The sequence below is a fragment of the Nipponia nippon genome, unplaced genomic scaffold (genome assembly GCF_047370975.1).
Source record: "Nipponia nippon isolate SJK-2023a ecotype South Korea unplaced genomic scaffold, ASM4737097v1 scaffold_9, whole genome shotgun sequence".
In the NCBI taxonomy this organism is placed as follows: domain Eukaryota; kingdom Metazoa; phylum Chordata; class Aves; order Pelecaniformes; family Threskiornithidae; genus Nipponia; species Nipponia nippon.
The window spans coordinates 850466-873578 of record NW_028262413.1 but is presented as its reverse complement, the minus strand read 5'-3'; the positions used below and the strand labels follow the sequence as shown (position 1 = coordinate 873578).

The following is a 23113-nucleotide window of genomic DNA, read 5'->3' as shown; positions in this document are numbered from 1 at the left end:
AAGGAACCTTTTTGTTACCTCAGAGTCTAAGGGGTAATCTCTTTCGTTCCCTTGGATAGAATTTCTACACATGCACTACATTATTTTCCTTCAAACTATTGTCCAGAAGTTTGGGGCGCTATTTCGATATATTGGTTTACTTTATATAAATCGGATCCCGTTTGAGGTTTAATGTTGCGGTAAGGCCTGCTACCATCTAAATTGTTTCTTTCCTGTTGTAACTCCTCATTCAGAGTTCAGTGCTCCTTTTTTCCATTATGTCAAAGGTTTACTGATATCTTTTGGAGCTGCTTGTGCAAGTCAGGACTAATTAAAGCAGAGAGCTGAAAGGACTCCAAAAATGGTGTTAGAAATGACACCAAAACACAAAGTGCACTGTAGATATTTTTGCAGTACTTTCAAGAAGTTAGCAAAGATTTGTATTTATTTTGCCAGTAGCTATTTTCTGATCCCCACATAAAACAAGGTTTAGAGAAAGCAACTTAAAGCTTGATGGGTATACCTATATAGACATTGTCTGGCACTTTACGCCACCGCTAAGCCTATTAACTTCAGTGGAACTATTTGTGGCTAAGATAGCAATTGAAAAAACAGGACAGCAGAACGTGATCCTTTTTAATGGAGAGATCCTAGGTTTGTACTTGCTTTAAGAATTGTTTAGTGAATGGGATTTAGTTTACCGAAAAATAAAAACGTGGTTGAATTATGATGATAATTTTACTCTCTGAAAAAAAAGAAGTTCCTTGGACACGATGTAATATTGCATGAGTCTCTGTTGTACAGTTTTCAAATTTTCAGTGCAGTATATGTAGCTTACCTAAGTGTATGAAGAGAATAAAGATGTTATCCAGGTGAAATGTGTTTCAGTAATTTCATAAAGTGTCTCTCACTTGTACCACACTTCCTGCACTGGAAAATTCAGCATGTTTTTTAGAGCATGTACGACGTTTGTTTTAGCTATAGCTTTTTGCAGCCCAGAGTTCCCTCAGTGTGCTGGATTATCGTCGGCAGGAGCCAGGACCTGATGAGAAATGCCATCCCACGAACGGGGCCAGGGATGCAAGCGGAAACTGGAAAAGACAACGGCTACAGCAGTTTGATAATATAGAAATTGCTGTCAAGTTTTACAGCTAGCAATGGAACAGAGAAGATAACGAAGAAAAAAGGGGAAAGAAAAAGACTGCAGAAGGTGAAGGTGAAACAGGGAGAGAGGTAGAGAAATATAGAAGGAAGCGAAGGAAACCGTACTGAAGAAAAGAAGTGGGACAAAGAACAAACTAATATGTGGCCTCCTTTCTTGCTTGCGTTTGGCAAGTAATGTGTATACGATTTGTTCACAAATGTGTTAACATTTCTAATGATAGAAACATGTAAGAAAGATGTTTAGAAGTTTTTATCAAGGGATTTATTTTATGTAATACAAAATGAAGAGATTGGTAAGTGATTCATCGATGCAATATTAGCGTGAAGACTTGTGGTTCTGCTGCTCCTTCTCTGTTTGTACTTTAAAATTAATTGAAAGCCTCATTGTTTTGTTTAAACTGTGAAAGCTTCCAAGGTCAATGAGTGAGGTAATTGACCTGCCTCTTGTAGAACAAAAATATGTATGTTAAATTGCATAATTAGTTTTAATTACATAATTATGGTGTTTAATGTGTGGAGGTCAAAGGTTACTATTACATTTAGAAGTCATGGCAAGAAGCACAAAAATAAGCAACATAGTTTAATTCTGTATTTCTTTGGGTTTTAAAAAAGGGGTCCACTGTCATCTCTCCGTGACCTTGGATATTTGATGATTATAGCAAATAATATGTTGCTGTTATACTTTTTGGAATCATAGAGACACCTTTGTAAATGACTAAGTGACTTTACCAAAGACTTCATTTAGGTTTAGAGTACACGAAAGTTAATCAACAGTGGGAACTCAACTGACAGCAATTTAATCTGATTGGGTAAGGTAATTACATGATTACCAGGAGTGTTTATATATGGACAAGGATATTTTTATTGGGAAAAAACCTAATTGCTTTCTTACTGAGAAGAGAAAAAAACAAACAAATTTGTTGTCACAGGTTAAGAGGACATCCTTCGTTCCTTGAAATAGCTTCTTTTCATATTTTAGCGACAAAATGAACTCATAATTCTTTGCACGTTTGCACTGGGATTATGCTATGGGTTCCTCTGTTTCTAAACTAGAAATACTGCCGTCATTAACTTGTTTTGGTTAAGAAGCTCATTGCTTGCACATTAATTGTGTGAATGCCTAAAGATGTCATGCTGCATGTAATTCATGATCTCTTTTACTGTGTGTAAACACTGTTGCTTAAATACAGGTTGATTCACCAAACTTAAACCTAAGGGTCCATTATACTAATGGATGTTTCTGGGAAGGAGGGCATTATTTGTTTTCCTGTGATGGTAAAAAAAAAAAAATAGGCACTATGTACAAAATAGGTAGATAAAAGATGATGTTCCTAAATGCTAGAAGAAACAGTCTCACTTTAGGTGCTCTGAATGGTCCTTTAGAAAATGCTCTTTCAGTCTGTTGACAATGGAGGGAGTGTTGGGAGATGAATCTTCATTAACAAACATTAACCTCTGGGAATACCTCCCTGAAGTGCACTACAGAGTAGAATCCCATTTGGCTAATAAATAGTGGCTTGCTCCAAAGCCTGTTTAAATAAAGGGCCAGGCCTGGCCGTGGCACTTTGTATGGTTGAGTTAGACACCAAAAAAAGAAATTGAAACTTCTAAGAATAACTTCCTATCTCATCGATAACTATTGAACACATTCTGCCAATGGAAAGGGATACAATCCTCTGAAGGCTGACTTCTAAGGAACTAAAAAGTTAATGAACTAAACGTTAAATAAGAAATAAATGAATCTTTAAAATGATCTATATAATTATGGGAAGAAGTTCTGTGATACATTCCGTGTTATAAAAATCGTTTGTTCTCCCTTTTGCTAATTTTTCCCCAAATAAGTTCTTTAGAAAATATTACAATTTTGAATTGTTTTTCTAAACCAGATGATCCAGTCACTGTTGGAGGCACATAGCCACGGCAAAATCTCATGCTGTACATTGATCACCTGTCCAACCTTTGCCTAGAGTGTGATCCCCAGTTCCTTCAAGAGATCCATCTTTACCTGTCTATAAAGAAGAAGAGGAGGAGGGAGACATCTGGGATATTCAAGTATCAAAGTTTAACACCAGAGCAGGTTGAATCTCCATTTATATTATTCTCTATATATGTTGCTCGTATTGACTTGGATATTTGGCTGAAGATTTTTTTCAGTCATTCTATAGTACGCTCTGAAGTTTTACCAGTGTTAAACCTTCTTTGTTTAGACTCCTCACCAAAACTGCACCTGCATTTTTCATAGTTCCATGGTGTGAAACGGAATCCAAAGTCATTCCGCTGTTACGGAAGTTAGCTAATGCTCAGCATGCCTGGCAGTCTGTACCTGTCCCATGAACATACGCTTACCACAAAGACCAAAATGGCTTGTTTAAAACTGTTCAGTGCGCTGTAGTTGTACCATTCCGTATTTAGCACATGCAACTAAATCCAGGTCCCCGGTGAGTGTGCTCATTTTCATTCACTTGCTTCAGGCAAGTTAAACTTGCTTCTTACTCTTCCTCTTCCATTTCCAAGAGGACTTTGATATCCACAAAACAGACAAGGTTTCACTTACTGTCCTACGGACGGCCCCTTTAGGAGTCTGGCACAGCCCACACACAATCCTGGAATATGTCCAACTTGTTCTTTGCGCAGAATGTGAACCTCTGACCTTCTGGGCCTCCGGCAAGAGTACTGCCTACTGAGCCACCAATACCCAGGCCATCAATAAGTTTTAAATGCCAGTTGCAGACTTCACAGAGATAATGACTTCAGTGTGCAAAGGTTTTGTTGTGGAGGCTGCAGTCTCGCATATGGCGTGACAGAGTAAATATGCTAAAGCCATAGAGAGCTGTTGCATAACTTGCCTTGATACAACAGTTTTTGTAATATGTTTCGAGGCATGGAATATTATTTAAAGGGACCCTGTTAAGCAGGCTTAGGCCCAAAATGAAGCTATTATAAAAAGAATGTTTAGCAAAAACAGAAATATGTCCGTGAAATTGTTGGAGTGGGAATTCCAGAGTGAACTTGCTTGGATTTAAACAGTCGCCTGCATGACATTGCACTGTTGTGCTAGGGAATGAGAAACAGCAAATGAAAATACTATTAAGTGAGAATCAGAAACTGAAACTGAGCAGAATTAAGATATGAGAAGTCTATTACTGTTGTTATAACTTCTTAAAGTTCTTACCACATCCTGCGAAAGATGAGATGAAAAAATAACTTCCAACTTGGTAATTCAAAGCAGCATTACTGACACAGGTAAATAAACGTATTTGCATTTTAACATTATTTTTAACCTGCTGTCAAGTAAGTTCTTGTATTTTATACACATATAAAGCAAAATGAATATGACATAAGCTTTAGGGTTTTGACACATTTCAGTTTTATTGATGTTCTCTGTTTAAAATTTAGCATTAAAAGCATACAAAAGACGTTGATGTTTGCGAAATTCAAATTGATAAATGTGATTACACAAAATGTTATTTATAAACCTGGATCAAGAAGGAGAACGTAGCCAGATTCAAGCTAGGCCCTACATTATGGAAAGGCTGTTAGATAAATTGCGTGAACCTTCTGTGGAGCAAAGGCCAGGAACCCAGGACTCCTTTTCCCAGCAGAGCGCCCAAATCACTAGGCTACAGACTCTTGCTCCCTCTTGTGTTCTTTCTCTGGCCCAATGAATCCTGAATTATTTTCCGTACAATGCTACAGCTTCAACAGGAGAGCTCTAATATATCCCTGCCCTCGTCCCAGCATTTAATGCGGCCCGTAGCCTATTGATGAGAACATCCGGCTAAAGACATGGCTTTGCGTCCTAGACTGCAGGAGGAGTTGAACCCGGGGATTTTGCTTCTGGGATGGGTGGTCCTGCTGCTAGGCTAGGAATGGCTGCTGTTCATGTACCATTTTAGAAAGAAATGGCACCTGAAGAATTTTGTAGGGAACCCACCTAGTTGGTGTTTATTAGGCTGGCTCTGAGAACGCCTGTTGGATCAGACTCCTCGGACCGTCTCTGCAGGGGCGGGCTTCATGTCGAGATCCCGGTCAGGCTTAGACATCAGCTGTGCAGTGAGATGTTCGGTCCTGGCCGGGCAGGTGAACTCTGGCCACGCAGAGGTGCAGCGCCGGCGTCTGGCCTGCCTTGCGCCGAGAACCGCGTTGTCTTCAGAGAACAGACGTCTCCAGGGTGCGACAGGGACCCTGAGGGTCACCGTTTTGGCTGCAGGTGCCTGAATTCTGCTCGTGTCCCGTTTTGAATTCCCATATCTTCAGGCCTGTGATTAGTTTATTTTGATTTAACAGCTCCTTTGAATGTAGAACTGAGGGATTTTTATGAACCTGCTTTTCAAACATAAGTTAACTTTAAAAGAATGTGTTATAATTAAACAAGATGATAGGAAGAATTTGTGGTTCAAAAGTGCATTGACAGTTATGAACCACAGAAAAACACAGCGCGTTTTGAAGCTCTAAAAAGTGAAATTGCTTTAAATGTGTTCATGCTTTCCAGGCAGTTCCATAGAGCAGTGTGTATGAGAGCTGAACTCAGGAATAGTCAACTAATCTAACTGCATTGCAGTTATAAAACAAATGTTTGTCAAAATTTCTGACTGAATTCCTAGGCTATCTTTTTTTTTTTTTTTTTTCCAATAAGTATGTGTTTATTAAGTCCTGCAGTGCAGGTCCTTATTCATGCAAATGCATTTCTCTGTCTCAGTGGAATTATTCTGGTAAGTCAATGTCTAAGGTCAGCTAGGATGAGTCTGGTTTTCTTTTTTAATAGAAATGCTAATTTTGAAAATTACATCCGTGAACTATTTTTGGTCTGAAGAGCTATAGACAGTATAAAATTAGAACTGTGGACTTCCTTGGCAGTTCTTTTATTATTGTTTCTACCTGTTTAAAACACTGGAGAAATAATGTGATTCGTTACACATTTCTTTTCTGGCAGTAGATGTGTTGCCTAGTTTGGTATCCAAATGTGTTATATTGTGAACTATGCTGCTTTGTAATATGGTAAATTGGGGGGTGGTGGTGGGAATAGAAACTTATATTCATGACAGGCTGGTGGTTTTAAAGACAAGTCTCTTTCTGCCTCACTAGTGTCTGTTTTCATTTCAGTGGAGCTTTTCATCCAGTAGGATAGCACTCAGCACAAGCAGGAAGGGTGCAGTCCGAATCCTGGTTATTGACTGAGTAGATTTATGTGCAGTTCATTTGGCAGCGTTTATGTTTCCCCACACCGGACTTTCACTGTCTCATCATCTGGCTCTAGAAGGGCTACCATTTGCACAATTTAACGCTATCTCTCCTTTCACAGGGAACAGAAGTGAAATTGATAAAGCTTGTAAGTCAACATCATGTTAATGATTTTGTGTGCATGGGGACCTGCTGGGGTAGGGCACCGCTTAGCACAGCGTTGCCTCGATTGCTCTAGAGAAATGGGTGCTTGTTAGTATGTGAAAAGGGGAAATCAATGGGTGCTTAGATACCAGTGTTATGAATTTGGGATAAATCGCTAAAAAAACACTGTAATAACCCACATATGACAGAGAAGGATAGAGAGGAGTGAAAGAAAACTGGAATCGGAAAATTGAGTAGGAGAGCAGAGAAAACAGAAACATGACTGTGCTCTTGCCTAGAAAGGCTGGACCAGATGATCTTTGAGGTCCCTTCCAACCTGGTATTCTATGATTCTATGATTTTTACAGAAGGGAAAATTTTTAAAAGCCATGACTTGATAGAGTGGTAAACTTTGGAGGTGAGTAGAGGTCTTCAAGAACAAATGATTTTTGTATAATGACGGATAAACTATATTACATGATTCCATTTGATTTGAATCAGTGTGCTTTGGAAGCCCTGCATAAGGCAGTTATAATAACTAAAAGTTGTGATCAATAAGCATCTTAATAGAGTCAGGTAATAGTCAAATGTAAGACAAGCTATAGAAATTAAAAACAGACTTATGGTTAAAATCACATCAAAATTAGTATTTGATTTGGGAACAGCATATTTTCAAGATTACATGTAGGAAGGATAAAAAGAAGTCACAGTAAAGATGACTCCTATGTTAGTTAAAGCTCAGATTAAAGGCCTTATCCTCCCAGGTATAAAAATTGTCAACTGCATTGTCACTTAGCAAAAAAAAAAAAAAAGTAATATGAATGCTGTTGTGTTTTCCCTTGAGCAATTTTAAATGAAAACGGTTTTCATTTTGTAGCGTATTTTGTTATTTTTATTTTATATGAGAGGTTTGTTGATGGATGATTAGTAGCGATGATTCCCCAGCCTTAAATCACTTGATACCTTGAACAGGAAAAGATTTCATGGCCCGGTCTCACTGTCCCCTCTTTAGTGTTGCCACAAAGGAAAAAAAGACTGTTCACAAATGTCTGAAACTTATTTGCATTTGCTCTTGGAAATACCAAAGCTGCTAGGGAATTTTACAAGTTAACAGAGTTTTTGATAGGAATTGTTGTTTTATCGAACCTGAAACCTCTCTTGTATCAAGGGTAGTTTATAGAAACTTGCTTTAGGAAGCTTTAATTTCAAATAGCAAATAACAATCTATTGAAAATGGAACTGCTCAACAAGAAACCTTGAGAGAAATCTGCATTACAATACCCAGAGCCTAATCGTTAGGGCATTATCCTTTAAGACATGCAACTTTGGTTGAATTTCCTTTTCTGAATCCAGCTGAATAGAGACTTAAACCCAGCTGAATATCTAATGCATCCAAACTGTCATTGCCACTGGACTATTGTCCGTAATAGGTTGGGTATCTCTGCTTTTGTGGAAATTGTGAAAGGATTTGTCCTAATACTAACAAGACCTTTCTGAAATCTCCAGAATTCTTACAGGCTAGGAAAGAACCTTTGTGCCTAGCTTTATTCATAACCCCCAGGCTCTGAAGAAATGCCCGTAATAATCATTATTCATACCAGGCGACATTTATTAATCTGGACTCTAAACTAAATCTCAATCTCAGGCTCCATATAGAGCTGTCTTTCCATGCCTCTGGTTATTCCTGTCAGCTATCTCAGGTTTTTCTCTGTTTTTCCTATATCCACGCTTTTAACAGTTCAACCAAATCTGCCTCGCAGTAGTACTTGGGATATAACAGCAATGAATTTCATGGCATTTTTCAGTATAGTTTTCTGTCTCTGTTTTTGAACCTTACACTTTATTTATGACAAGGTGAACTCAGTGGTGGTCGCTGTTGAAGATGCGTCTAGTTGAAATACGCACCTACTGAAAAAAAAATTGACAAAACCTGTCCTAAGTAATTTGGTTGTGGTTGGGACATTGTTTTGGAATATGCGGTCGATGATGGATTCCATGAAGCTACGGGAATCAGGATTGGTTTGTGCCCTGTCAGTGGGTAGGTATTCTTCTGAGATTACCGAAAGGGATCAGTTACCTTGGTAATGCGTCCACCAATATTTATTGTGTCTGTTTCTTTACACAGGCTAACAAACATTCATCATGTGGGAATGTTGGTCGTGATCAACTTGAGCTGAATTTAAATTGATGACCTAAAGGTTAAAGTCTCTGTATCCCATTACCTCTCCTTTGAGCTGTCCAGTCCCCCTGCAACTGGGTTTCACACCAGTTTTAGTTTATCAGTGTCTTTGGAGGAAGAGCGGTCTTTGGAAGTGTTGATCTGACAAATACCATCGATGGCCTGTTTAAAAAAAAAAAAAACAACGATTTCAATATGACTTTTGCAGCTTGTCAATACTTGGTGAAGAAGGTTCTGAACAAGTATTCAGATGCTGGACTAATAACTTAACCAGCCTGCTAGATAGCTTTAATCCAGTCATATGGGAACAGAATGCAGTGGAGCAGCCCAGTGAAACATGAAACTATGAGAACAGCTGAATAAATTTAAACACATTTTTGAACATTCTAACCTTTGTCATAAAAATCTGATAATATAGAAGAAAAACCAATAACACTTCCTTTTGGTTTTGTTATTCTGTACAGTAGTTGAGAAGACTTAACATTTCTTGTGGTTGCTGACTTTAAAGAAGTAATGACAATTTCTAACACTACTTTTTGCCCCATATGAAGTCTATTCTTTCTCACTCATTAAGGAATGAATCTGGTTTCTGTTTAATTCAATATTGTATATACATCTCACCCATAAATATTTAAACTAAGTAAATATAGAATCTTAAACATGGAATATGCTTTCATTCTAAACTGGTGGCTGTGGGGGAAGGTAAAAATACTTTATTCACCAGTGGTCCCTTTGGAAGAGAAAAAAACGAAGTGTTTTGCCTAAAAATTGGATAGACTTGTGCTTGCTAGGGCAGCAAACTTTTTACCAGATTATACCTATATTCTTATATGTATAAAGTTCAGACTATAAAGGATCTATAGGGAAGGGTTTGCGGACACTCACTTCAAAAACACATGGCTAGTATTCAGCCCCTCTATCTGGGGCTAATTTAATTCTTCTTCTCCATGCAGAGTGCCTCACTCCTGCCTACAAATGCAGAACAGATTCCCTGCTAACTTTCTGTCTTGGAAGTACTGTCATTTTATTCCGAACTGGGAATAGCATGAAATGGAAATACATTCATGACTCTGCTTAAAAACAAACACCAAACAAAATAAAAGCAGGGATAATCTGAAAGATAGTTCCATAACAAACTGATGCAGAAAAAATGCAGAAATATGAAGCGCATTGAAAAGTACACAATTGGCATTTTCTCCAGGAACGCAAACAGGTTTTTGGAAGCGGTGCAATGTGGTATACCTAAAGTACTTAAGTAATTTTGGCTTTATTGCCAGTTGAAACTGGTAATGCAAATTCATGGTTTTAATTTGATCCATGCAATTAAAGTTCAATACATGTCTAGGTATGCAGCAGGTCTAGTTCCTGTTCTTAAGATACAATTAAGGGAGTTGTAAAAATAAAGTTTTATTAAACTGAATTCAGTGAATAGTGGGCATTTGTGCTTTACAGTGGTAGGACTGTGGCTCTCCTATGTATATTCCTCACTCTCCTTCCATATATATTGCACAGTCTGAAGTGCCGAAGGGATACTGAAGGTCAGTCCTGAGGCACAGTTCTGCTGAGGCTGTCTCGAAGAGAGACACGCTCTTGGTTATGTTTCGGAGTCTGTGGTTCAAACTGTAGCTTGTGTCGGTAGCTAATGGGTCAGACCAGCCCCTTCAGTAACCTCTGGATCCTTAATCTATTGTTGAAACATAAAATAAGATTTGATTATAAAAGGTGTCTTCTGTAAACAAAGACAGTTACAAGTATAGCACTTTGTGTTTACAAAGCAAGACCAAGCACAGACCAAACCTCAAAACAGAAACGGAAAGTAGGTAATATCCTATTATGCATTATAGAGACGTAATTAACTGATCAATATGAATCTCCTTCGTTGAATTTGGTGAGGTCGCAGAATTAATTTTAAACGGGAGACAAATATCCACCCTATATTTGATTTTTCTGTGCCTGAAGTGCCTGAACTGGACCAGTGGTAAAGACTGCTTTAGTTAAGTTTAGCATCGCTTCTCATTTTTCTTTTGTCTTTCTATCAAATAGAAGAAGAAGGTGTGAGAGAACATAAAATGGTTTAATCTCCATTCTTGTGGAGAACAGGAGGCTAGAGCAGTATTTTCAACAAGGTTCCGTGGTCATTGTTGACTTTTTAATGTTAAACCTGTGTTCATGGAAGTCAGTGGCAAAAGCTTTACTGATTTATAAAAGAAAGACTGGGATATGTTAGTTCTGCCCTCTGTAATTAGGCATAATAAAGAGTTTTTTGGTGTAGTGTTTTTAAACAGCGTGGTCCGCAGCTACCCTTTCAAGCTCTGCCGGTTGAAGTGTTACAGCAATGAATCCTGAATTCAAAGGTGATTTCTTAAGAGCGTGGCTTTGTTCTCCTGGGCGTACCGACAGATACAGGGAGAACAGAACCTTTCTTTGGTCTTAGATCAATTCTGTAATGAAAATGCAAATCCTTGTGTATGTTACCGCGGCTCCCATAGAAGCACCATTGACACATCGGGGTTTTTTCCCCACGTTGATTATCTGTACCAGCTCACAAATTCAGTCTGTGTTGGCACAGAGCCCTCGACATGGAAAATCAAGACAGCAGGGAAGTGTCCTGTCATTTCTCCCTGTGCTTTCAATTCCCGTCTCTTCGCACTGTCCTTCTTCAGAAATCTCCCGCTTGGGCTGCGGGGCGACTCAGTGCTTCCTTTGAGTAAATCCATTCAGTGACTCCAGACCTCTGAGCTCCCCGCACCGTTTTCATAGGAACATAAGCTCTTTTCCTCTTCCTGGGCATCTGAACTCTGCTGTGCAGAATGAAGTACAGTCCTTTTGTCTGTAGTTGTAATATACTTCATTAGTTTCCAGAAGACAATAACTTGCTTTATTCCCATTTTAGAAGGATTAATTATACTCAGAAAAAGCACTTAAATAGCAAACAGAAAAGGAAACCAGATGTTGCAGAGTTATTTAACCAGAGTTATTTGCGGACAAATATTCAAGCTATGTGATTTAATTTTTTTGTGGAACCTTTGGAAGCTGGCTACTGAGTGAATCAAACATCCAAATTCTATATGAAAATATATATTACCTGATAGTATCATTCTTTTACCTAACTATTGCAGGTAAATACTTAATCAGTTTCTGGCCAACAAATTTGCAAAAGTATTCGATTAGAACAGGAACAATCCCCAAGGCATATTGTGTATAGAGTCATAACTCATAAACAGGCTTTTGTTGCATAAGGCACAGTTGTGCATTTCCAACGGTGTCAGTTTTCTGTGTGCTAATGAAATGGTGTAGTGATAAACCTCTCCGCAAATTTGTTTCTCTTATAGATGCAGAACCTAAAATAATGATTGTTTAGAACAAGTAAATGAATTCATCATCTGAACACAAATACTTGTATGTGTTTCAATGAGAGCAAGCTTCGCTTCTGGAAATGGTGTTTCGTAAAAGAGATATGTGCAATTTCTCCTACAGCAATGGTTTGTGTAGGCAGTCAAAGGCATATTTAAAAGTTAGCATGTGTTCCTAAAACTGTTGCTATCTGTTTTAACTAATTTTCATGTCGTTTAGTACCTGTAAGATTTGTAAGACATAGTTCTAAAGTATAGAAGCTTCCTGTTGTAGGCATCGTAGGACAAACAGGAATATCAGTTTGTATTGTCCCTTTCATCATTTCTACGTTCTTGCCATCTCAGAAATGCTGAACGGTGGTATCGCCCCAAATGTGTCTTCCAGCTCTCTTCTTGAGCACCTAGAGCTTGTCTTCTGCCCACCACTCCTGCCAAAGACAATGTGCCTCATGTCGCTAACGGAAATCATCTAAGTGCAAAGGTTGCAGTAGTCCAGTTACTAATATCTCAGCGCTTGTATAGATGTGCCTCATATTCAGCTTTGGCTACCTAATTCAAGGAAGCACCTTATCCTTATTTTGCCAGATTTGCTCTTTTAACATTTTTCCTCCAGCATTTCAATGTCTCCTTTCTTAGCCTCCAGTGGCTCTTCATTCTCTTATGTGGTCTTTCTGCTGTGCTCTCCTTTCCCTCTACAGCCTTTTCCAGCTGCAATATTCCTCCCAGGCTTTCAGCTTCATTTGATTTATTTTCAAGCCTATCTCCAGCCTCTTTTCCCTTCTTTCCTCTTTTCCTCATTAGTAACCTGCAAGCTCTTCAAACTCTCTTCTTCCAAACGTAACCCCCCCGTTCCCCGGTCACGTCGTCTCTCTCCTGCCTCTTCAGCCCTTTCCTGCTCTTCTCCGGCGGCGCAGCAGCTCTGTAACAGTTGTGTTACAGTTCTTTTCGCTGCTCTGTTCTCACCTTACAATTTCCTGGTATTTGGTCCGTGCAAGTGCTCAACCTGATGGACTTTGCGCTGAGCATAGTCAGAGAAAAAGAAAGTACGTATTTTCTCTCAGCAGAGATGATGATAATCTGTGCCTCTGTTTATAACACCCTTTCCTGCTTATGGGAACCCATTATTGCTGACAGTTTATTGCAGAGAGGCATCATTCTTAAATGTACATTCATCTTGTTTGTGCCTTTTTTTTTTTTCTTTTTTTTTTTTACTATATGCAAGAATTGTTTGCTTTATGTAACTTTTTCACTTGTCTAAATGTAAATTGCGGAAAGCGATGATAAATGTTGAACGGCTCTTGTAAAACTGTTAAATTGTCACTTTCAAAACTTAGTAAAACATAGATGTTTTCATTAGATCCCAGCACTGAGGAATGTCCGGCTTTCATCGTAACGGAGTTGTTTAGTTCCATCTAAGTCTAAATACTCTGCCCTTGGGAGATATCTTACCATCACCTGCTCCTAAATTGAAAATTATTTGTTCAGCCAAAGGTGGGGTTTTTTTTTTCAGAAAGACATCTTTTTTTTTTTTCCTTTAGCAGACATCTTTGATGTGGGACAGAATCCCTTCAATGTAAAATAAATCAAAGCCTGAGATGCTGTTAAACAACCCCTTAGTTTAAATACATCCAGTTCTAGATAACCAAACACTGTTCCTTCCTGCCCTTGTTCTCTCTTTCTCTACTCAACAGACGTGTAGATTTTCAGACCAACAGTTCTGCTGGCTACATCATGAGCTTCTAATCACCAGTATTTTGTTGATGAATAAAAATGTAGTGCTAGGTAAACTTGTTTAAAACACATTCTCAGTATAAATATCTAAAAATGTTTCTCTTGCATAACAAAGGTGCAGCAATCAAAGACAGTAAATTAATGTCATTCAGCATAAAATAGAATCAAAAAGCTGGATGTTTCTCATCTCACCTAAACAATTAACAGCCTCGATTTAACTCGTCATGTCAGCAGACCCTTAAAACTGTAGAGCGCAAATCCAGCCTTGATCTAATTGTGTGTAAATAAGAACTGCTGTCACATTCGCCAAGCTTCATTTGGCTTATGCCTGAACAACAGCGCCTTTTTTTTTTTTTTTTTTAATAATGCCCTGTTTATCTTTAAGAGGCATACGGATGTAGGGCCAAATCAGATTTTGCTTGAAAGGAACGAAGGAATGCATAAATAAATGCATTAGTACCTAGTTGAAGCTTATTGTTTTGAATTCTGTAGGGCTTTTTTTAAATAATGCTTGAGAATATTAGCAAGTAAGTTCTTCCAGTAGATATGGTTCTTCAGGATGAAAAAGGAGCATGAGGCAAATATTAAAGGACTAGAAAAAAACTTCGAAAAGAACCAGATACAGAAAGGAGGAAACAGACGTGCTTTCCTCAATTTATTTCCCTAGTCCTTGTACGTCCAAGAGTCCCCAAAACAAAAACCCTGCAGAAATGGAAGCCTGAAGTGTATTGCATCTCCAAAAACCCTGCAGTATACATCTCAAGACAGAAAAAGAATGTGTGCAGGTATTTTTTAATATCTGGGAATATTCTGTCCGGGAACCTATGGAAGAACAAGAGTTTGTGTCTTGCCCAAATCATTCTCATCAGCTGCTGGCAAGGTGCTACGCAGCACCGGACATTCGTGTCCTCCATTGAAATAAAAAGCTTCCAGGCCCTGTCTACTACAGCTGGCCTCTTGAATACATTTCTGGTATGTCATACACAACGTTACATCTAGCTTTGAATCTCCTCGGTGTCTCATGTATTTATGCATTCTGTCTCCGGATCTGCTCCCTTGCGGCAGCCTAGTTAAGAATGCCACATGTACGATATGACTATTATAATCCTAGCCTCATAGTCTGCACAGAGGAATTTCTTAAATATATGCCCTTTACTTATAAAATACATGTCAAAATTGCAGATAGATAGAGAAAAATGCTTCTGTGCTGTTCCTTTCTTTGCTTTCATTGGCATGTTTCAGAGCAATTCGGTCTCTGAGTTTTTCCAATGGTACGGTCCTCTTTTTTTCTTTCTGTCTTCCTATTCTGATGGTAGTATGTCCACTTAGCTGGGGAACATTCCTCTTTTTAGAAACAGCCTGTAACACTTTTTCTACTTCTCTTCCCCCGAAGTTTTGTCACTTCTGACGCTGTAAGTTCTTCATTGCCGAGCCTTTGTTTTTAAAACAAGAAACAATTCTATTGACAACACACTCTGTCCTGCTGGAATAGGGCTGCGCCGTTATCAGAGGCCTTTTGATGCAGCTTCAGACACCTAAATATTGGGCGTCTCTTCCTATTAGAAAAAATATTAGAAAAATGCCAATTAAAGAGATGTTGATTAAGAAAGACCTAATTAACAGAGGTCTCAACACAGAGCTAAGATATATTACAGGTTTATCTTTCTGCCTTCCCTCCCGTTCAGATTGCAGACACAGATATAAAACTTAAATTGTCACAAGGTGCAAAGCGATCTACAGAGCAAGTTGTGCGTCTAGGCTAATATCTGTGGATTTGTCAGCTGCGGCACAACATAGTACTCTGTAATTCTGGGCAGAGATGAAGAGCATTCTTACTTGCCAAGGTAACAGAGCTGCTGTGAAACCACGTCTTCATGTCTTTCAACATGAAGCATGAGGAAAAATCCTGCTTAAAGGATTTTTACCATAGTCTTGATCAATTATTTGCTACAGTGCCACAGAGATGAGAAAGTAGCAGAAAAAGATGTCTGCTTTAGCCCAAGTTCAAAATACTGATCAGATAATTAACAAATAAGTATAACTTGTTTTTTTCTTTGTAGATAATGAATTTATAAAATGGAGAAGGGGACCAAAATAATTAGCAATACTAAAATGTGCATGACATCTATTTCTGTTAGCACTGTGGACTTTGCTTACGAAAATAGCAGATCTCAGATGAATATGCACTAGGTTGCTTTCTATAAAAAGCCCGCTTATGGACCAGGAGGTCATTGCATTATATGCTATGTGTGTGTGTATATATATATTTATGATCCTGATAGTGTAAAAGAATGGGTTTGAGTATGTAAATAAGGTCTACATGTTTGTGTGTGTACTAAGCAAGGATGATTTGGATTTGCGTGTGTGTGTATACACACATGTTCATTTTATGTATATGTACCTATTAAGCAAGTTTAGACAACACTGTGCAAAGAGCTGTCTAAAATCATTTCCAAGTTCCAATCCTGTTTACAGCCTCTGGGCATTATTTTGATATAAATGATAAATAGGGGAAAAAATATCTCCACTAGAACTACTTACTTAGCAGGGGTTTTCACACTGATTTAGTAACCTGGTGAATTTATTTCCCTAATGGACAGCGCTGGACAGGGAATGCTGTCATGCCTGCTGCCAGGGTGACAAGTGTTGGCTTATTGAATCATGGTTTCTAGAAGCCTAATCCAAAGCTTTCCCTGTATTGATTTGTGTGGGACATTCAGATTTCCTAGTGTTTTAATTTCTTCTTTTTCTAGCTGGTGTTGATGGTATTTATTTATTTATTTATCTAGCTCTCTTTTTCTGTTTGTGCTTTCTCTAATTTATGGAAGTCAGGACTTCAGCACCTCCCCTTATCCCTGTGTTGAGAGATTTACTATTCCTACAGAGAACTTAGAGTGCATTTTCTGCATATGCACCCCTATAGGAATTTCTCTGATCACTGAAGCCTTGCATCTTCTACACAAGATTTTACTCATCATGACCTGACTATAAAATCAAGGTTTAAATGGTAGCTACAATCTGAGTTTGTCTAATAACAGTGTCTAAGGAGTATGAAAAGCTGTGTCAGTGAACGATGCTGTGTACATGCATGCGAAGAGCAAAGCAACCTGCTGTTCTTCCCGACAATTATTACTCTGGGACACTCCGATTCTTTAAGGGCAGAGTCATGGAGGCATTTTCTATATACCACTGTTATACTTCTAGTAATTTCAGGTTTTGAAGATACTAGAAAAGGCTGACATATTGGTAGTAGAACTTATATACGCTAAATTTTTACCTGTGCATATTTACATGTGGTCTACCAGTTTGTAAGAACATAAAAATTCCTTCCTTTTCAGTAACTGTTTTATGTTGCGTAATTTTTAACAACATTTTCAGAAATCAGTATTTATTCAATACAGAATGCACAGAACTGTTTTGTCAATCAGATCTAAGCCTTAACTTGCATATCTTCAATATAAGTAGTTAATAAAAAAGGAATGCCGATGATATTCAAAAGAGGGTCTGTTTTGTATGGTGCTGTCCTCCATTGTATATAAGGTTTTACATGAGCCTGTAGCAATGATCCAGGGATTGCGTATCTTTTAAATAAAAAAAAAAAAAGGGAATTTTAAAGGGCTCTCTAAAGTAACTGTTTCATCAATCAATTAGACCCTGTCTGCAATGAAAACTTGATGTATAATTGCTACTGAATATTTATAAGTGTATTTGATACAGAATATCCGTGCTTTAAATGCATTTATTTGTGTCTAATGTTAAGTTTATATTTAGCCTCTGTGTATTTTAAGATTTGGGAGTAATACAGAGTATAGTAATTGTTTTTCTTTCAACCAGAAAAAAATATAAATTGGAAGTTGGCCGAGGCTGCCAAATGACTTTGTTATGCTTAGTTAATTATTAAATCCATTCACAACATGACTTAGAAATATACTGGTTAAAAACATCATGCATAATCAATCTTTAAAAAATAGTATTTGGCAGCTTTAAATTTGTACTAAACAAGGAATGAATTATTGAAGCACTGAAACAATGCCAATCGCAAAGCCATCTAAATCCTTCCCTGCTTTTGTGTCAGTCACAAGAAAAGCACTCGTTATCTGTTTTCAATTTATATTCTGTATTTCTGCTCTGTACCCTCAGTTTGGAAATAGAAGATCTGGAAATACCTAATGGCAAATCTTAAGTTTCTTGAAGCTAACAAAATAATTTGTGAGTTCATCATAAATCAATTAGTAATGATTAATATTATCTACATACTATGAAACGAAGCATTAAGAGAATATCTAGATTATAGAATACAGGAAATTAACTGGTACATGGGTTGCATTCTTTCGTTCTGGGTAAAAGTGCATAGCATAAATATCAAAGCTCAGTCATGTATGACTTGCAGTAAGCATGCTGTCAAATGCAGTACCAGCTCTGCCGTGCTGTGTAAATCCAAGCTGCCCAGCAGTTAGCAAACAGCGCAAGGACGTTCGTTTGAGAGCTTTTAACTTAGCACTACCACAGGATGCGTAGGTAGTAACAAAGCCAGCTACAGAGATACTCTTGATGCCATAATTAAACTGCTAAATCTGCAGTCACATGTATCTGTGATGAACAGACCTGCCATTAGTGGATTTTTTTTCTTTAGTGATCATATCTATATCTATAGCACCTTGTTGAAGAATGAAGCTCCATGCCAAAAAGCCGCTTGACATTTTTTATGGAAGTAAAAAAGAACTCTCTTTTTGTTTAGCAGTTTGTTAGAAAAGTATTTTCAAACAGAAAAATTGCTAATTTTCCCTACCTTTTTGGTAAACTGAACAGCAAAACCTGTGCCCAGTGTTACTTTTATCATCACCAATCCATGCGCTTGCAGCACGTACGCAAACATAGAAACTTCTTTCAGAAAAAAATTTACTGCTGTGTATGTGACCTGCTAGATCATTGTTGGAAAAAACACTGAATTCTTAGCATTATGGCTTGCATAGGAGTGGGATATCTTTTCTTTTCGCTCTACAATTCAACTTTCCTTTGAATGGATATAAAAATCGCTGAAGGAGAAACCAGGCCCAGCATGAAATATTCTTTGCATTCCAGGTCATTTTCAGATGCCAGCTCTATTTCCCAGTCGCTACACAACTGAGAATGAACGTGCAAACCACCTAAGGCATTGCCTTCGTACTGTTTTCCCCTCCTCTTTCGACTGTGTGTTAGCTTGTCTGGTTGTAGGTCTGGAAATGCTTGGGGTGGTTGTGGGGGCAGAGGGGGTTGTGTGCAGTATGTGCAAGTTTCAGTTCCTCCTGAACGCTCCAAAAGCGCTTTCCTTGAGAGGTATTGAACTGCTGCCTGCAGATCAGAGGGTCAGGTTCGTATCTTGTGTCCTGGAAGCTGTCCAGCTTCCTAGCAGAGACTCATAAATTCAAGCAGTCTGTTCTCATTTTGAGACCAGTTGGGAATTGCAGTAGCAAATGAGAGCTTGGACCAGTTCATGGGGAAATAAGGTATGCAAAGAACAAATACAAATTAATTTGAAATTAGCTTGGTTACTGCTTACCAAAAGCCAGTGGAAATGTTCCTTACTTATTTAGGATTGTCCACAGTGATGCTGAGTTTTCCACATAAGGATAACTGCTTTTGCTAATGGGTTCAACCAATGTTAATATGTGGCTATTTTTTTGTTAGGAGTTTCTCCTGTTGCGAAGATAATTAGAAATTAACTGTGATGTAGTAACGACTGTAGGAAATTACTATGGAAATGTTAACAAAACTTTATTTTAGCAGGACCATATTGATTTGTTCTTTTCCTAATCGGTATATAAATCAGATGGATGGACAGAGGTGGACTTGCATTTTAACATATCCCTGTTCTTTAATGTTAAATCAGCGTTGCTTTTGGGGAGCACTGCGTTTTGAGAGAGAATTGCTTTCAGTCCACATATTGTTCGTGTTCCCTATTGCCATGGATCAATGTGGTCCATATTTGACAAATCGTCATTGGTGGCCATTACAAACTATTTTCACTTTCTCCTTGTTATGATATGTAACGAATTAAGACAGTAAATGCCTTGGGCTAGATGGAAATCTGTAATAAGTCATGATACATGCATAAATGCTATGATCATGGCTCAGAAAGCCTGTGGAAATTTTGGCCTGAAGTATTTTGGAAAATGTTTCCAAAATCTGCTGAGCTCTTTTCTTCTGCCAGATTAGTGGTTTCTCTCAGAGTGCAGGTTAACTTTCTATTTTTTTTCCAGTTCTATGCAAAACTACTGATGTATTGCAAAATTCACTTTGCACGAAAGCAAAATTTTTATTAATTATTTCTTTAAAAAGATAACCTACAACTAAGATACGTGATTGCAAATACAACAGTTTCATTCTTATTTCCAAAAGCGTTCACCCATACAAAAGATGGCATCGTGCCAGTTCCAGGAACCCTAACGTGAGTGGCAAACGACGGCAACCTGGGGGCAGGAGGCAGGCAGCGCCCCTGGGCCTGGCCCGCAGGCGCTGGGGGCCAAGGCAGCGCTGCTCAGCGGCGTCGCGCCTCGGCCGCTGCCCTGCTGGCGACGGCGCAGCAGGAGCCGTCACTTCCCGGTGCGCTGGTTCAGCGGCGCCAGTGACGGCTCGCTCTCTCTCTGTATCATCAGCATAGGTTGCAAGCACAGGATTTTGTCAGGCCGTTGCTATCAGGAGAAGCAGGACAGTTGCTGCAACTGGCTTTTGCCCATGGAACAGAAGCAAGAAAATGCAAGTTCCGTCTCCCCTGCCGGGAGCCCCTGTGCGCGAGGCAGGTCTGTACGGCATGCTGCTCTGTTGGGATCGCACCCGCCCCGAGGTCAAGTATCCCACGTGAATGTCAGGAAAATAACACCGGTGGAATGATGGAAAGCAAATCATCTGGTTTGCCTGTACTTCTGAGAGATTGCTTTGTAAGCAGCGTGACATCTTGCTCTGGGTGTTAAAATACTTGTGACATTCTGTAAGTGAAGAGTTATGTATGGGTAACACCATGACTAAGATCTTGTATCTTAGCTCTGCCCCCCGACGGCATATACAAGTGCCTCTGTGTGTGTGGCTTTCCAGCTCTTGTGGAAAAGTGGCTGGGCACACAGATAAGAGAGAGGTCTGCTTCCTTTATTTAGGATCCCGTATATGTTACTAGTTTGAGCTTTAGTGTCTTAGAGTGTATAAAAATTATCTTTATATGGGGATAATTAGGAACGTTTTTGTTGAAAAATCTAAATTTCTTTCCAAAAAAATGTTTTGAAGGGTGCAGTGCTGTGTGCAAATTCAGGTCAGATTTGGTGAACAGATGTGCGCTTTCTTTTAAGAAATGTTTTTGAAAAGTTTTAGGCATTTGTTTGTTCTATATAGAAATCAAATGAGGATGAATTCATTCACAAGCACAGCAGGTTTTCTACCACAATGTTGAACCTTGTGTGCACAAAACAGCGTATACTTTTGCATTTTTTCCTTTATAATACGTCTAATTTTACTGCATGTTTGTATTAATTTACATACGCTTCATATACATATGGTCTGTCATTTAATTCTCCGCTGCGTCATTACACAAGAATGCCAAAGCTGATTCTAATTGTTCAGCAAACTAAAGGAATTTAGGGAGGTTGCCCAGAAATTCAATGTTACTTAAATAAAATACACATGTATTTTAAACCTTTTAACAGACACGTTCTGTGCCATATCCCCTTTACTAATATTAAAATAAGACTTATCAGCACAAGCTGCATAAGGTTGTGCTGCTGGAGCCAAATCCTGGGATCAGCATCCAGGCCACGAGCCTGCAATCGGTTACACTTACGGTGAACTTCGTGCACATTTGTCATTCTTTTGAAATCAGCAGGATTATTCACCTCCATAAGACAAGGAGGTGTGGAACTGATTCCACGAGCAGAACCTCCATTTTTATTGGCTTCGTTACGCGTCTGAGAACAGGAGGAGGCAAGTCTGCTCTTAGGGATCATCTTGGAGGCAGAATTTTGGTACTCGGGCTGCTGGCAGTCACGGGAGGAGAAAAGGATCGCGCAGGCGACACGCACGGTCAGCGGCGGAAGGCGTGTTCTGGGGGATAAAAGAGATGATGGAGAACAAGAGAGCGGAAGGTTATTCCGTTGGTTCCCTAGTTGAGCTGAACCTTTTCAGGTCCTGTGAAAAATCACGAGCACGTCATGAAATGGTAGGAATGGTAGACAAACAGTAGAGTAAGTGTAGAAGGAAAGATTAGAAGTTTTTTTGGTTTTTAAGTTCTTAACATCTGGATCTAGTAAATATTTTGATGCCAGAGTTTCCCAAGCTGTTTAGTTGAACCTGCAGAAGGATATTTTTTGGCTCGTCCTAAATGGTAACGTTAATATCATCTAGGAAACATTTTGTCTTCCCTAGGCGCTGCTTTTTCACATCACTCCTGGAAGTGCTGTATGTCGTTCGCAGCGTCACGTGCAGTAGTTGTTGAATTTTTCGCTATCAGTGCCAGTATTTAGTAACAGAATTTTAAATGGCCGTGCAAGTATGATATTAATGATCTTATTTCCTTTGGTTCTTGAGGAATTTTTGTTTGCAAATTTGGGATTGAATCTTTTAATAACAACATTCATGCCCTCCCTTCACTGCCCAAATAAAAGACTAATAACAGCTGTGAGGAGATTAAGACAGGCTAAAGGAAATCTTGTTGCATTAGATGACCGTAACTGCTGCAGGTAATTAACGCCTTTCATTTTGAAGAATGATTTCAGGCACTTGAGGGAATTTGGAACGATATTTTACCTTTTATTCCAACGAGTGATGTAGAAAGGAAATGAAATAAGACTGATTTTATTTTCCATTTTTGCCGTCTCTCTTCTTTCTCTGTTCTTTCTCTTGTTGAAAAACTATTGTCGTTTATGTCATTAAAACACAGACTTATTGCCCCCAGACTTTCAGTGAACCACAGCTGTTGACCTTTTTTGTCAAAAGCTTTGAATACAAAGCTAGGTCGGGAACACTTGTAGCCTGTGGACCATGACAGTACTGTAGGCTTCTCTCCTGTCCCGACAGAAGAGCGTGCCAGAGGGTGTGCTCACATAGTGACTGCATTATTTTCTGGCAACTGTGGTAAAGGTTGCCTTGCTTTTGGTTTTTCTGCCTCCTCTCAAGTGTACAGTCATCCTTCAAACCCATTATACCACCTTCTGAATACTGTGGCTTTGTCCCTTAGGCTACATAGTCTATTGTTTAAAATGTTTACCAGTGCTGTACAGATATTAAATTAAGCATTGCAGCTTAACGTGGAATGTGGGGATACTTGAAGCTGGCTTTAAAAGACATCTTGATTTCCTTGCTATGTAATAGTATATGACATTGAATGGGTAAGAAAGTTAAAAGTTAACCTCTTCTAGTA

At 38.7% G+C, this 23113-nt stretch overlaps 1 protein-coding gene across 4 annotated transcripts in view; it reads left to right on the top strand.

The window, feature by feature from the left end:
- Nucleotides 1-23113, top strand: part of ERC2 (ELKS/RAB6-interacting/CAST family member 2) — a 531140-nt gene that overhangs the window by 464580 nt on the left and 43447 nt on the right. Inside the window, exon 19 of one of the 4 annotated variants that reach the window (XM_087745271.1) lies at nt 3030-3220. The exons of 2 other annotated variants lie outside the window; for them this stretch is intronic. In XM_087745271.1, the coding sequence (XP_087601397.1) occupies nt 3030-3110 (81 nt within the window). In that variant the 3' untranslated portion in view covers nt 3111-3220. Of the gene's footprint in view, nt 1-3029; nt 3221-23113 lie in introns of those variants that run through there. One more of the 4 variants, XM_087745273.1, reaches the window with a different exon arrangement.